Raw genomic sequence first — 15,392 nt, 5'->3', positions numbered from 1 at the left:
CTTCGCCTCGGTTTCCTCATCTGTAAAATGGGCATTAAATATCTGTCTGATCTGATTGTTCATTCATTCAATTGTATTTATTGAACACTTACTGTGTGTGCACAGCACTGTGCTAAGCGCTTGGGAAAGTACAATATAACAATAAGTAGACACATTTCCTACCCACGATGAGCTCACAATCTAGAGGAGGAGACAGACATTAATATAAATAAATTACAGATATGGACATAAGTGCTGTGGGGCTGGGAGGGGGGATGAATAGAGGGAGCAAGTCAGGGTGATGCAGAAGGGAGTGGGAGAGGAGGAAAGGAGGGCTTAGTCAGGGAAGGCCTCTTGGAGGAGATGTTCGAGGTTCAATCGTATTTCTTGAGCGCTTACTGTGTGCAAAGCACCGTATTAAGTGCTTATATGCCTTCAGTAAGGCTATTTGAATGGGAGGGAGAGTAACTGTCGGTCCGATCTGAGGAGGGAGGGCGTTTCAGGCCAGAGGCAGGATGTGGGCTGGGGGTCGGCGGCGAGGTAGACGAGATCGAGATGCACCGAGAAGGTTGGCATTAGAGGAGCGAAGTGTGCGGGCCTGGTTGTAGTCGGAGAGTTGTTCCGTATCTGCCCTGGTGATTGGTTCGTTGTTAGTGTTTAACGAGTGCCATTATTCTTCCATTTGAAAGAGCAGAAAGATCTCGAGAACTGAGAACCCGAGGCATTTTGGATAATAAGCCAACAAGTTTCTGTGGAATCCCACGGGAATGCAGACCCTGTCCCTGCCTCCAGAGACCTACCAGTCCATATTGAGGAAGTGGCAGAAGAGACAGTAGCCAAAGACCAGAAGTCTTGGGGGTTGGGAGACTTTTAAAATACAGTCAGGTAATCTGAGAGGGAGCATGGGGTTCAGTACTATATTCGGCTCAGGAGCTTCACTGGACATCTTTGCCCAAAGGTAAACCGATTTTCTTTAAGCGGTGTGGCCGAGTGGATAAAGCAAAGCTTCACCGCCTGTCTTCTGTGTGACCTTGGACAAGTCCCCTAACTTCTCTGTGCCTCAGTTACCGCAACTGTAAAACGGGGATTAAGGCTGTGAGCCCGACATGGGACGTGGATTGGGTCCAACTCGATTATCTTGTATCTTCCCCAGCTTTTAGTACAGTTCCTGGCACAAAGCACCCCCTCAGGGGTGAGAGGCAGCGTGGCTCAGTGGAAAAGAGCACGGGCTTTGGAGTCAGAGGTCATGAGTTCGAATCCCAGCTCTGCCACTTGTCAGCTGTGTGACTGTGGGCAAGTCACTTCACTTCTCTGTGCCTCAGTTACCTCATCTGTAAAATGGGGATTAAGACTGTGAGCCCCACGTGGGACAACTTGATTCCCCGTGTCTACCCCAGCGCTTAGAACAGTGCTCTGCACATAGTAAGCGCTTAACAAATACCAACATCATCATCAGGGGCGCACCTGGAGAGTTTCTAGTACTCTACCAGATTGTGGGATAGGGATTGAATTTATCTTGAACCTACCCCAGTGTTTAGCACAGTTCTTTAGCATGCAGAAACTGCTAAAGAAATGCTATTGTTGTTAGTAATTCAATTCTATTCAATCATATTTATTTAGCGATCGCTGTGTGCAGAACACTGTACACAGAGAGTACAATACAACAATAAAGACACATTCCCTGCCCACAACGAGCTTAGAGTCTAGATTATTAGTAATGACGTAATAATTAGTAATCATAATCAGTAACGATATACAATAGATTATATTATGTAATATTATATATGATACATTATAATGTGTAGTATAATTATACAAATATACAAATATAAGCAATAATAATAATAGTATTGCTGTTTTCCTTTAGACTGTAAGCTCTTTGCAGGCAGGGAGTGTGTCTGTTGTACGATACTCTCCCAAGTGCTTAGTACAGTGCTCTGCACACAGTAAGCGCTCAATTAATACCGCTGAATGATTGATTGATGGTTTCCTGCATTATCCTCATTCTTCAAACTGCCTTTGCTATCACAGAATAATTTTTCCGTCTTCCCTATTCAATTGAAACCTCTTTGAGGGACAGGATTGGGTGGCTTGCTGCTCTTGTGCTCTCCCAAGTGCTTAGTACAGTGGCTAGCACTTAGTTTGCGCTCAGTAAATACCACTGATTGATTGTCAGGGGAGCCAAAATCCACCTGGGAATTTATTTATTTATTTTTTTGGTGAGGGAGTGAAATTTAGGAGCTCCCAGCTCATCTCACCACTTCAAGCTCCTCTACTTGGAGCTTCTTCCTCCAAGTCTGGACTAGCAGGGCTTCACCTTCTTACAGACAGGCCCCTCTAGATTGTCAGCCCCTTGTGGGCTTGGGGACGTGTCTACGAACTGTGTTGTATACTTCCAAGCACTTAGTTCCGTGTTCTGCACACAGTAAGTGTTCAATTGATCAGCAGCATGGCCTAGTGGTTAAAGCACGGGCCTGGGAGTCAGAAGAACATATATTATAATAATAATAATAATGTTAGTATTTGTTAAGCGCTTACTATGTGCAGAGCACTGTTTTAAGCGCTAGGGTAGATACAGGGTCATCAGGTTGTCCCACATGAGGCTCACAGTCTTAATCCCCATTTTACAGATGAGGTAACTGAGGCACAGAGAAGTTAAGTGACCTGCCCACAGTCACACAGCTGAGAAGTGGCAGAGCCAGGATCTGAACCCATGACCTCTGACTCCCAAGCCCGGGCTCTTTCCACTGAGTCACGCTGCTTCTCTATATACATGTGTATATATCTATAATCCTATTTATTTATATTGGTGTCTGTTTACTTGTTTTGATGTCTGTCTCTCCCCTTCTGGACTCTAAGCCCGGTGTGGGCAGGGATCGTCTCTCTTTATTGCTGAATTGTACTTTCCAAGCGTTCAGTACAGTGCTCTACACACAGTAAGCATTCGATAAATACGATTGAATGAACGGATGGACCTGGGTTCTCATCCTGCCAGCACCATTTCTCTGCCGTGTGACCTTGGGCAAGTCACTTAACTTCTCTTTCCCCCGGTTACCTTCCCTGTAAAATGGGGATTAAGATGGTGAGCCCCACTTAGGATAGGGGCTGTGTCCAACCCGATCACCTTGTGCTTAGAAAAGCGCCTGACACACGGTAAGCGCTTAACAAATACCTTGCGCTTAGAAAAGCGCCTGACACATGCTAAGCGCTTAACAAATACCAGCACGGTATAGTGAATAGACTATATAGGCCTGGGAGTAGGAAGGTCAAGGTGTCTAATCCCAGCTTCACCGCTTGGCTGCTGTGTGACCTCGGTCAAGCCACTTCATTCATTCATTCATTCAATAGTATTTATTGAGCGCTTACTATGTGCAGAACACTGTACTAAGCGCTTGGAATGGACAAATCGGCAGCAGATAGAGACAGTCCCTGCCCTCTGAGGGGCTTACAGTCTAATTGGGGGAGACAGACAGACAAGAACGATGGCAATAAATAGAGTCAAGGGGAAGAACATCTCATAAAAACAATGGCAACTAAATAGAATAAGGGTGATGTACATCTCATTAAACAAAATAAACAAAATAAATAGGGTGATAAAGATATAGACAGTCGAGCAGACAGTACAGTGCTGAGGGGGTGGGACGGGAGAGGGGGAGGAGGAGAGAAAAAGGGGGGAGAAGAGGGTTTAGCTGCGGAGAGGTGAAGGGGGGGTAGAGGGAGCAGGAAAAAGGGGGGAGCTCAGTTTGGGAAGGCCTCTTGGAGGAGGTGAGTTTTAAGTAGGGATTTGAAGAGGGGAAGAGAATTAGATTGTCTGAGGTGAGGAGGGAGGGCATTCCAGGACCCGGGAGGACGTGGCCCGGGGGTCGACGGCGGGATAGGCGAGACCGAGGGACGGTGAGGAGGTGGGCGGCGGAGGAGCGGAGCGTGCGGGGTGGGCGGTAGAAAGAGAAAAGGGAGGAGAGGTAGGAAGGGGCAAGGTGATGGAGAGCCTTGAAGCCTAGAGTGAGGAGTTTTTGTTTGGAGCGAAGGTTGATAGGCAACCACTGGAGGTGTTTAAGAAGGGGAGAAGACATGCCCGGAACGTTTCTGCACTTGGGCAAGTCACTTCCCTCCTCTGGGCCTCGGTTCCCTCATCTGTAAAATGGGGGTTGAGACTGTGAGCCCCATGTGGGACGGGGACTGCGTCCAACCTGACAAGCTTGTATCTACCCCAGCGCTTAGCACAGTGCCTGGCACACTGTACGCTCTTAACACATACCACAATTATTAAATACCATGAAAAAACGGATAGCATTCATTGATTGATAGCTTTACTCTGCACATTTACTGAGTTCTCCCGGGGGCCCCCGACCCCGCCCAACAGTCGTGGGGGTTTTGCAGGTTAAGCACGAGTCCCCTCTCCCCCGGCCCCGTGTTATGAACGGTTGCCACCACTCTGCCTCTTTGCCAGCGCCCTGTTCGGTCTCACTTCGGGCTGGGATGCAACGGACCATCTTTAAACAACCTAGGACTGGAAGCGACTTCCAGCGCAGAGGCCCAGCCTCCTGCCTCCTTCACAGGCCAGCCCAGGCAGATGAGGAAATTTACGGCTGCCTCTGATATTAAGTCAGTCGGGTTCCTGATGACCCTGTATCTCCCCCAGCGCTTAGAACGGTGCTCTGCACATAGTAAGCGCTTAATAATAACGTTGGTATTTGTTAAGCGCTTACTACGTGCAGAGCACCGTTCTAAGCGCTGGGGTAGATACAGGGGAATGAGGTTGTCCCACGTGAGGCTCACAGTCTTCACTCCCATTTTACAGATGAGGGAGCTGAGGCACAGAGAAGTGAAGTGACTTGCCCACAGTCACACAGCTAAGGGGCAGAGGGCAGAGCACTGTTCTAAGCGCTGGGGGAGATACAGGGTAATCAAGTTGTCCCATGTGAGGCTCACAGTCTTAATCCCCATTTTACAGATGAGGGAACTGAGGCACAGAGAAGTGAAGTGACTTGCCCACAGTCACACAGCTGACAAGGGGCAGAGTTGGGATTCGAACCCATGACCTCTGACTCCCAAGCCCGGGCTCTTTCCACTGAGCCACGCTGCTCCTCTTAACAAATACCAACATTATTATTTTAGATATTTTTGTCTTTTCCAGCTGCCTCTCCCCCGTCCCCACCCATCTTTGTTCCTCTTCTCGGCCCCGAGGCTCGGAGGGCCGGGCAGGCCGCCGCCGAAAACTACAACTCCCGGCATGCCAAGCGGTCCCGCCCGCTCGCTCCGAGGGAGAGGTCACAGGGTCAAGCCCGGCGGCGCTCTTCCGCGGAGCCCCTCCATCCGTCCTGCGATTGGCTGGGCGCCCGTCAATCACCCCCAGGGCTGCTTGCGATTGGCCAGTGCGGCCTGCAGGGCGGGGACTCCGCTCCGTTTCGCCGGAGCCTTTTAAAGAGCGGGACGGAGGTGGTCGCGGTTCCCTTTCTCTTCCTTTGCCTCCTCTGCCTGCAGCTGTTGCCCCGTCGGCTGCGGCCTGGAACCTCCACTATGGTGAGTTGCGGGCTTGGGCCTCAACCCTTTCGTTGCAGGGGTAAAAAGGTACTCGGTCGGACGCCTCCGGTGAGAGGGCCGCCGTCTCTCTCTCCCTCTCTCTCCCCGGGCTCGCAGGCTCGAGAGCCAAGCCGGGCAGAGACAACGTGCCCTTTCCTCTAAGGACGGTGACCTCGTCGTGGGCAGGGGACGTGTCTGCCGATTCGCATCTATTGCACACCCCCGAGCGCCTAGTACGGGGCTCCGCCCGTAGTAAGCGCTCAATAAGTAGCTCGAGAGGCAGCATGGCTCAGTGGAAAGAACCCGGGCTTGGGAATCAGAGGTCGTGGGTTCGAATCCCGGCTCTGCCCCTTGTCAGCCGCGTGACTGTGGGCAAGTCACTTCACTGGGCCTCAGTTCCCTCATCCGTAAAATGGGGATTAAGACTGTGAGCCTCATGTGGGGCAACCTGATTACCCTGTATACCCCAGCGCTTAGAACAGTGCTCTGCACATAGCGCTTAACAAATACCAACATTATTAATAAGTAATAATAATAATGTTGGTATTTGTTAAGCGCTTCCTATGTGCCAAGCACTGTTCTAAGCGCCGGGGGAGCTACGGGTTCATCAGGCGGTCCCTCGTGGGGCTCCCAGTCTTCCTTCCCATTTTCCAGATGAGGGAACTGAGGCCCAGTGAAGTGACTTGCCCAAAGTCATTCATTCGGTAGTATTTATTGAGCGCTTACTATGTGCAGAGCACCGTACTAAGCGCTTGGAATGTACAGATCGGCAACAGAGGCAGTCCCTGCCCATTGACGGGCTTACAGTCTAATCGGGGGACAGCAGACAGATGGTGGAGCCGGGATTCGAACCCAGGACCTCTGACTCCTCAAGCCCCGGCTCTTGCCTCGCTGCTTCTCTGCATGGATTGGTTGGTGGGTGCGGACCGGCTAGTTTGGGCGGCACACGAGGGATTCCGCGGGGTTTCGAGTGGGTTGCCCACTCCTTGGGGGAGCCCCAGTAGGGAAGTTGGAGGGATTTGGGTAAAGGCGGACTTGCCGGGAAGCGATGGGGAGAAACGAGGGTGGGGATTGCGGGGAGGGGCGAATCCAAAAGGGAAACTGGACCGAGAAGGTTTGGGAAACCCCAGGCCCGCCAGCCCCACCTGCCCCGGAATGGGATGAGCCGAGCAACTAATTGGGTTATTGCGCCGATGGAAGCATTGGAGCAGCCGCACTACGCCCCCCTGCAACGATTCAACCGTCCCTGGTCTATGTACACCCACCTGTGCACACATGAAGACATACCCTCCCCCATACGTATACCCACATACTGCACCGGTGCTTGACTTTGAAAGAATAGAGTCGTCCAAGCGTGATGACTGATCAGGCGTTTACCCAGAGAGGTGTTGGCCCGTTATCGCGCGGGGCTCGACTCTATCGCCGAATTGTACGTCCCAAGCGCTTAGTACAGTGCTCTGCACATCGTAAGCGCTCGATAAAGGCGATCGAATGAATATTATCCTAAGCTCATGAGAGCCCTTGTTTCCGTCCTCAGGCTTGAGGGGGTCCCCCAGACACTTACGTCTGCTTTATTTATTTTTGAACTCTCTAGTTGCCAAAGTTTTCACATCTGCCTTCCTCGGGCCAGGGAACGTGTCCCTTGGTTATTCGGTACGTCCCCAAAGCCTAGTACAAAGTTTTGCGCCGGATGCTATTACCGGTGCCAACGGCCTGCTCTTCGGGAGAGGGGAATCCTAGGCTGGAGGGCAAGTGGCTTATTGAGGGGTGACGATCCCGTGACCCATCCCAGAGCCCCAAGGGCTGTGACAGATCCCGTCCGTGCCCTCCGGATCCCTCCCGAAGGAGCGTCAAGGAGAGCGACCGTCATCCGGTTCCTGCAAGCATCATGTTGGCGTGGAGATCGAGTACGGGGCTGACCCAGTATTGCCTCCGTGCAGACCGCGTCTCCTCCCCTCCTTCCTCCCCCTCCGACCCGGAGCCTCTCACCTATAGTAATAATAATGATGGTATTGGTTAAGCGCTTCATTCATTCAGTAGTATTTATTGAGCTTACTATGTGCAGGCCACTGTACTAAGCGCTTGGAACGTACAACTCGGCAACAGATGGAGACGATCCCTGCCCGACGAGGGGCTCACAGTCTAAACGGGGGAGACAGCAGCGCAAAACAGAACAGAACAACAACGAGCGCTTACGTGGCAAGCATTGTGCGAAGCACCGAGGTAGATGCAGGATAGTCAGGTCCGACGTGGGGCTCCCAGAGTAAGTAGGAGGGAGACGGGGGATTGAATCCCCACTTTGCAGATGAGGGACCTGAAGCACAGAGAAGTTAGCGACTCATCCGAGGTCAGACGGCAGGTAAGTGGATTGGAACCCAGGACCCGGCTCTTTCCACCAGAGCATCCCGCTTCCCTATAGCCTAAGGTTCTAGGTCCGTAGACAGAACGCGACCCTCTCTGGTCCCTGGCCGTGGTTGCCCTCCCCTCACGGGGCGTGATGGAGGAGTCGAGCTGAGCAGGGCCCCGGTGGGCCCAGGCTCCCGGCTGGGCCCCTGCACCTCTAAAAATAGCTCATCCTCTGAGTGCTGGCTCATATCTGCCCCGGCGAGTCCTGTTGGATTGAGTTTCTGCCGTTCAAGAGAGCCAAACACCTGTCCCTGGGCTACCCCTTCCATCCTCTACCCTCAAGCCCCTCCTGCCTCCTCCTCCCCCCTCCGTGCCAGCTCCCAGACAGGCTGGCATCTCCCCTGGTTCAGCGTGGCCTAGAGGAGAGTACCCAGGATTAGGAGTGAGGAGACTCAGCTTCTAGTCCCAGTTCTGTCCCTTGCCTGGTGTGTGACCTCTGGCAAGTTGCTTAACCGCTCTGTGCCTCAGTTTTCCTCCTCTGTAAAATGGAGATTAAATGCCTGTTTTCCTTCCCCCTTAGTGAGCTCCGTGAAGAACGGGTACTGGGTCCGATCTGATGAACCTGGGTTCTAATCCCAGCTCTGCCATGTCTGCTCTGTGACCTTGGGCGAGTTACTTAGCTTCTCTGTGCCTCAATTACCCCATCTGTGAAATGGGGATTAAATCCTCCCCCCCCTTACTTAGACCGTGAGTCCCGTGTGGGACAGGACCGTGTCCAATCCCATTAACTTGTATCTCCCCCGGCTTCGATGACACCGCTTGGGACATAGTAAGCGCTTAACAAATGCCATAATCATCGTCAACATTACCCCCAGCATTTAGCGCAGTACTTGGCCTGTGATAAACGCTTAATAGCTCCCTCGGTGGTGGTGGTGGTTGAGAGATTTATTCTCTTGCAGGCGGTCATGGGCGTGCAGCTGGTGGTGAGCCTGCTCACGGCCAGCCTCATGCAGAGGCTGGCTCCCCACTACTCCTTCGCCCGCTGGCTCCTCTGTAACGGCAGGTAACGTCCCCCCTCCCAGCCTCTTTCCGGCCGCCCCCGCTTCCTCTTCTGATTCCTGATTTCAATCGGTGGGATTTGGGCCCCTGCTTTAGAACTTCCCGGCCGGGGCCAGGAGCCTTCAAATGGGTACGTGGGCTCAGCTCCCACCCGGGTGGCCTGGGCTTGCCCGCCCCACCTCCTCTGACCTCATCACCGCCCAGATCTCGTTTCCTCACGGTGCCGGGCCGGCCGTGACCCGGTGGGTGGAATCATGGGGTGCGGAATGCCGGGCGTTGGGAGGGGGCTCTGGAACCCTGTGCTTTTGGATCTAGCTCTCTGCCAGGAGGGCCGTGACATCGTTCGGCCCCCACTGTCGAAGCCCTCGGCCCCAGACCTCGCCCCGCGTCTCAGATCCCCGGCGAGCCGCTCTCCCCGTTGGAACGGGGAGAGGCTGCGGGATCCCAGTTCTCAACCCCCACCTCTGTCCTGTCCCGTAGCCTGTACCGATACAAGCACCCGTCAGAGGAGGAGCTGCGGGTCTTGGCTGGGAAGCAGAAGCCCAGAGCCAAAAAGGAACGGTAAGCAGGCTCCGGGCAAGCTTTGGGTTCTTGGGGGCAGGACCCCCACCTGGCGCCGGTGAGGAGGGGCTGCACGGCCCCCGGGCTGGGGCAGCGAGGACCCAGGCCGTCCTGCCCTCCTAGCCCCCAGAGCTGAGGCCGGCGGGGTGAGCCGCAGCCGGGCCTGGATCCCGCCCCGGGACCGAACGTGGATCTGTGCCTCTCTGGCAGACGGCTGAATGGTGTGAGTGAGGAGAAACCCCTGTCTGTCCCCCGGGACATCAGCCTGCACCTAGAGACCAGCCCCATCACCGCCGTGGACGCTCTCGGTAACCGCGGGACCCAGAAATCTCCCCGGAGGGCCCGTGGCCATGTCGTTCCTCCCTCTGCCGCCCCCTTCCCTGCCCTCACCCGCCGTGGCCGTACGAAGCCTCCCGGCTCTGCCGGAGGAGGAATCCCCGTCGTCGTTCACCTATCCGGGCCTCCCGGGCCTTTGGAACTGATTCGATTACGGTGTTTGTTAAGCGCTTACTACGTGCCGAGCGCCGTACTTAGCGCCGGGGTGGATACGAGCTGCAACTGCTGCCTCGTCTCCCCTCACCCCCTTGCCTTGACTGAGGATGGGTTGGGGTGGGGCTGGGGAGGTCAGCAGCCCCCAGACCCCTGAGGAAATTCCACCCCCCGCCCCCTCCTAGTGCTGCGATACTTCCTGGAGTACCAGTGGTTTGTGGATTTCGCCCTGTACGCCAGCGGCGTCTTCCTCTTCACCGAAGGCTACTACTGCCTGGTGGACCGGGCCAAGGAGGTCAACATCGGTGTGCTCTGGTGCCTGCTCACGGTCGTCTTCTCCGTGTATCCTCCAGCCGGAGCAGGCGGAGCCCGGGTCCGAATGGAAGGCCGAGGGAGTTGGAGGGGAAGGGAAGGGCCGGGAGGACGGGCCGGACCTCACCCCCGCCATCTCTCGAGCCTTCGGGTCCCGAGCCTTCGGCCAAATGTTCCGGAAGGTCCTCCCCCTCCGTGCTGTCTTCCCGGCCTCCCGCAGCTGCTCGGGGCTGAGTCGGCGGTGGGGTGGGTTTGTGTCTCCCCCGCTAGACCGGAAGGTCCCCGAGGGCAGAGATCACACTTCCAAGCACTCGATAAGTACCATCGATTAATCGGGACATCCCACTGGGCTGTACGAGTGCGGGCCCCAGGGCGGGCCGTGCCCAGCCTCGGTCTCGCTGCCCACCCCCCGCGAGCGGGAGGGGAGCCGGAGGTCAGCGGAAGCAGGTGGTTTCCTTAGCTCCCCATCCCTCCCAAGGAAGGTGTTCTTCATGGTGATGCGCCTCTACTTCCGCTCGGAGGAGGGCGGGGAGCGCTCCGTCTGCTTGACCTTTGCCTTCCTCTTCCTGCTGTTGGCCATGGTGGTGCTGGTGGTGCGTGAGGATATCCTGGAGTTCGGCCTCGAGGCTGGTCAGTAGAGTTGGGGCTTCGGGGCTGGGCGGCTGTGGGCGTGCTGACCCTAGGGACCGGAGGAGCCTCGGCCTCCCTGGTTCGGGACTGAAGCCGTCTCTAGACCCTCCTGCTGTCCCCGTCCTACCCGGCGCACTTGCAGGCGTGTGTGTGGGTGTTTGCGCACGTGTGGGGGACTCCTGTCGACTCTCCCTCCCCTGCCCCCCAGGGCCCTACGAGCCAGGTCCCCAGCCCCGGCTCCTTGGGCACGGCGGAGACTTGAGGGTGGAGCCGAGGCCTCTGCCCTCGCCCCCGCCCCCCCCCCCCCCTAACTCCACCCCTGCTCCCATGCCCTCCTGAACCGCGCTCGGTCTCTCTCCAGGCCTGGCCAGCGTCACTCGGAACCTGGAGGCGTTGCTGAAGCAGCGAGGCTGGGAGTGGTCGTAAGTCCGAGGGGACGGGGTCTCCGGGCCAGAATTTGCCACCTCGGGCTCCTTTCCCGGGCTGACCTGGATGAGTCACCCTCACGCGCTCTCTCCCGCTCACCCCCCCCAGTATCCCCATCACCAAGCTGACCTTCAAGCTGGGGCTGGTAGCCCTCTGCTCCTTCCTCGGCGGGTGTCTCACCTTCCCGGGCCTCCGGCTGGCACAGACGCACCTGGACGCGCTCAAGATGGCGGCCGACCGGCCCTCGCTCCAGTTACGTGAGCTTCGGCTCGGGCCCTGTTGTGGGCCGGGGGGGGAGGGGAGGGACAGAATCCGGAGCGGGGAGGCCGGTAGGTAGGGAGACAGGCCTGCCAGGGCAGAGTGCTGACCCCGGCTAAGGGACGAGCCCGGGGTGGGGGTGGGGGGGCATAGCTAGAGCCCCGAGAATGGGAGAGGGGATGGCACCCCTGGATGGCTCAGTCTCCCTCTGTGCCTCCTGCTGGCCCCCAGTTCTTTCTTCGCCCTGGTTCCTCTCTGCCCCCCTAACTCGTCTGGTCTCGGGTTCCGGGGAGGTGGGGGGGTCAGAGCGGCGGGCAGGGCGGTCGGGCTCTGGGCGAGGCTGAGCTGAGGTTTCCGCCCTACAGGGTCCTGCTCCATGCCAGCTTCCTGGCCCCGGTGTTGGTGCTGTGCCTGTGGATCAAGCCCATTGCTCGAGACTTCCTGCACCACGCCCCCATGGGGAAAACGGCCATCCAGCTGTGTGTATCTCCCCCGGGAGCCAAACCGGGGGTTCTGAACTCTTTCTGCTTCTCGGGGCCCTTCGATACCCTCCCCTCCCCAGCCAGCTTAACGCACGCGGGTCTCTGTCGCCGGGGTGATCGCCTCCTCGGGCCCAGGACTTGCCCGCAACCACACGGAACCCAGACGTCCAGGCTCCCGGTCCCCGTTTACAGAAACTCCCCCACCCGCACCGGCCGCCGGTAGGCTCCAGGTCGAGCTCCCCCAGGCCCCCGACCGCCCTGTCTCCCTCACGCTGCAGCCTCTCGGACTCGGCGTTCGACTCTGCCCGTCTCTGGACCGTGGTGGCGCTGTGCCTTCTGCGCCTGGCGGTGACCCGGCCCCACCTGCAGGCGTACCTGTGCCTGGCGGAGCGCTGGGTGGAGCAGCTGAAGAAGGAGGCCGGGCGCATCACCACGCTGGAGATCCAGCGCCGGGTAGGTGAGGGCGGACGGCGGGGAGGAGCCCCGCGGGCCCTCCTGGCAGCCGAAGAGGGCAGTGCCCGTCTACGACACCCTGGGAGGTCGGAACGGGCAAGGCTCGGTCTCTCCCTTTGCGCACGGGGAGAACCGCCCAGAGGAGCGGTGGCCGGGCCGGGTCTAGGACGTGATCCTTCTCCCGGCCCCGGGCTCTTGTCCCCCTGGCTGTTGGGTGGCCTCTTGGCCCTGACCCTGGCCCTGCCTCCCCCCTGCAGATTGCCCGCATTTACTGCTATGTCTCAGTGGTGAGTCTGCAATACCTGGGACCCATCATCCTCACCCTCCACTGCACGCTGCTGCTCAAGACCCTCGGTAAGGACCGTCCGCCTAGTGGGTCTGGGAGAGGCGGATGGGTGGAGGGGGAGAGCGGGGCAGGGCGGGAGGCCTGGGGCCCGACCGGGACTGATGACGGGAGGGGAAGGAAGCAGAGCCGGCGCCCACCGCGGTCAGCTTGTCGGACCGTGGGGAGGGTGCCGCCGGCCCCGTTCACCTTCTCCTCTGTCCGGCAGGCGGTTACTCCTGGGGCCTGGGCGCCGTGCCCCCGGCCCCCTCCTTGCCTGCCACGGCCCCGGCAGCCGGCCGACTCTCTTCCAGCCCGCCCGAGGAGGACGGGGAGGAGGACGACGTTCAGGCGACGGTGGAACAGATCACGGGAGTCCTGGGGGCGCTGAGCGGCCTCTTCACGCCCCTCTTCTTCCGCGGCCTCTTCGCCTTCCTCACCTGGTGGACGGCCGCCTGCCAGGTGGTCACCAGCCTCTTTGGCCTCTATTTCCACCAGTACCTGGCGGTGTCCTAACCCCTCCCCCGGGGTGGGGCGTAACTGAGGGGTTTGGAGGGGCGGGGGGACCGGAGGGCCAGAAGAGGCTGGACAACTTGGATCTCGGGCACCCCTGCCTCCTCCTCTTCCCTCCCACGAGTGCCAGAGGACAGGGGCAGGAAGGTAGTGCCGGGCCAGCAAGGAGCTCAGGACTCGGGGGCTCCAGGCTGACTCCTGCCCGGAGGAGGCGGGAAGATGCAGTGGCTCAGCCGCTTGCCCATTCCCCTGTGCACTAGCAGGGAGCCTCTGGGCCGGGACCGCCGATCCCCGGAAAAGGTGTGTGTGTGGGGGATGTTAACGTCCCTCCCGAAGGTGGCTCCCCCCTCCACCCCCGCTCCTCACGGCCGCCCTCGGCCTTTCATCGGTGCCTTGCGACACTCCCCTTCTCCAGGCTTAGAGGCTGCGGCGGTGCCGGGGAAGATTGCCCGCCCCAGGAGAAGGGGCTAGGGGACGGAGGGCTACCCCTCCCAGGCTCAGCATCTCACTCGGAAGAGGCCGTCGCCTGTCCCAGGGCCCTCCACCCCAGCTCCTCCTCGGAACCCGGTTAGTGTGAGTCTGGCAGGGGTGCGGAGGACAACCTGGAGCGCATGGCGTTAAGGTCTGAGTCGGTCTCACTGAGAACAGAGAGCGCCGATCTCTGGCTGGGCGGTCCCCAAGAACCGGCCAAGCGCTGTCCCCGTGGAAGAGGGGGTCAGGTCCCTGGCCCTCAGGCACTAACGGCCCCAGCAGAGCTCCCCCACTCCCTAGGACTGGCTGACCGTGAGCACGGCCCCTGAAGCGGCTCACGTGGCCCTTTCTTTTCATTCAATAAAGGGAAGAATGTTTTTGTCCCCCTGCTCCTGTGGAACTTGGGTTGTCAACGCCCTCTCCCCTCCCTCCACCCGGGCTGTGGGTACAAAACCCCACCCACGGCTGGCAGTCGGATGCCATCCTGGCTGAGACCGTGCCCCCGGCCCTGGCTGGCTCACCGGACCCCACGCTGAGAGAACGCTCCCCAGCCCATGCCAGAACAGCTCCCCCCAAATTAAAGGAGGGTGGCCTAAGGCAGAGAGTGGGACTGGGAGTCAGAAGACTCAGAGTCTAACTGTGGCTCTGCCACTGTGTGACTCTGGGCAAGTCACTTGACTTTTCTGGGCCTCAGTTTTGTCATCCAAAAAATGGGGATTTCAGGACCTGTTCTCCCTCCTCTCTAGACTGGGAGCCCCGTATGGGTTAGGGACTGTGTCTGACCTAATTGTCTTGTATCTACCTCAGTGTCTGACATAGTGCTTTAAAAAAAAACAAAAAAACCCCACCCTTATTATTAAAGTTTTCCACCTCCCCACTTAGAAAACCAGAGATAGACCCAGGCCACAACCCCCTGGAGCGGGAGGGCCTTTTGCTGGGGAAGAGGGGAGGGTTGGGCCCAGCTCAGCAGAGAGAGACGAGTCCCTGGACGTACGCCGCCCGCACCGGCCTCTCCCCACCCCTCAACTTTTCCAACATGGCATCTGACCGCAATCTGAGGTGAGGCGGGCTTGATGGCTTGGTTCTCTAGTTCTGTGGCCCACGTGCCCTGTCTCCGCCAGCAACGGTGGCTGACTGGGGGAGAGGAGAAGCAGTCCAGGAGGCCGCTGGCAGGGAGGCTGTTGCTGGGGCCTCGGTTGGACTCTATTCAGGTATGCAGACGGGCCGCTCTCTGGAGAGCTGCCCAGACGTGACCTTCGGGGCTGGGACAGTGATGGGACAATGACTGATCGACTAGATAGAAGATGTGGAAAGAAAATTTGGACTGTAAAAAGGCTGGGGGCGGTGGGGCCCGCTGGTGTGAACTCTGCTGAGATGTTAAATGGACCCTGTGATGATGTGGTTGGACCCAAAAAAGAGACCTTGCGACTGTGCACGAGGGCCCTCGACCCCGGGCCTCAGTCTACCGGGGCAGCAGCCCCTCACACCTCAGGCCTTGCAACTCAGGTGCTTACAGTGGGAGAGTGGGAACGGAGGCGGCCCCCGCCCCCCTGCCATTCCGCACCGCT

The 15,392-nt window shown here is 57.9% G+C and overlaps 1 protein-coding gene across 1 annotated transcript; it reads left to right on the top strand.

Moving 5' to 3' along the window:
- The first annotated feature begins 5,130 nt into the window (after positions 1–5,130).
- Positions 5,131–14,210, top strand: TMEM161A (transmembrane protein 161A). The gene is made up of 12 exons (XM_029051392.2): positions 5,131–5,502; positions 8,808–8,911; positions 9,388–9,468; positions 9,679–9,776; positions 10,143–10,299; positions 10,748–10,899; positions 11,261–11,321; positions 11,434–11,577; positions 11,949–12,062; positions 12,344–12,518; positions 12,776–12,872; positions 13,070–14,210. The coding sequence occupies exons 1-12, from the start codon at positions 5,500–5,502 to the stop codon at positions 13,354–13,356; spliced, it is 1,473 nt and encodes a 490-aa protein (XP_028907225.1). The 5' UTR covers positions 5,131–5,499; the 3' UTR covers positions 13,357–14,210.
- Positions 14,211–15,392: the final 1,182 nt, after the last annotated feature.

The sequence above is a fragment of the Ornithorhynchus anatinus genome, chromosome X1 (assembly GCF_004115215.2).
Source record: "Ornithorhynchus anatinus isolate Pmale09 chromosome X1, mOrnAna1.pri.v4, whole genome shotgun sequence".
NCBI classification, from domain to species: Eukaryota; Metazoa; Chordata; class Mammalia; order Monotremata; family Ornithorhynchidae; genus Ornithorhynchus; species Ornithorhynchus anatinus.
This window is presented reverse-complemented; position numbering and strand designations above follow the sequence as displayed.

What these genes read in the sequence shown, in the direction of transcription:
- TMEM161A (XM_029051392.2), top strand. An exon ending in GGAGTTCGGCCTCGAGGCTG is followed by an intron (nt 10,900 to 11,260) that starts GTCAGTAGAGTT and finishes GTCTCTCTCCAG; the next exon opens with GCCTGGCCAGCGTCACTCGG. An exon ending in GCTGCTGCTCAAGACCCTCG is followed by an intron (nt 12,873 to 13,069) that starts GTAAGGACCGTC and finishes TCTGTCCGGCAG; the next exon opens with GCGGTTACTCCTGGGGCCTG.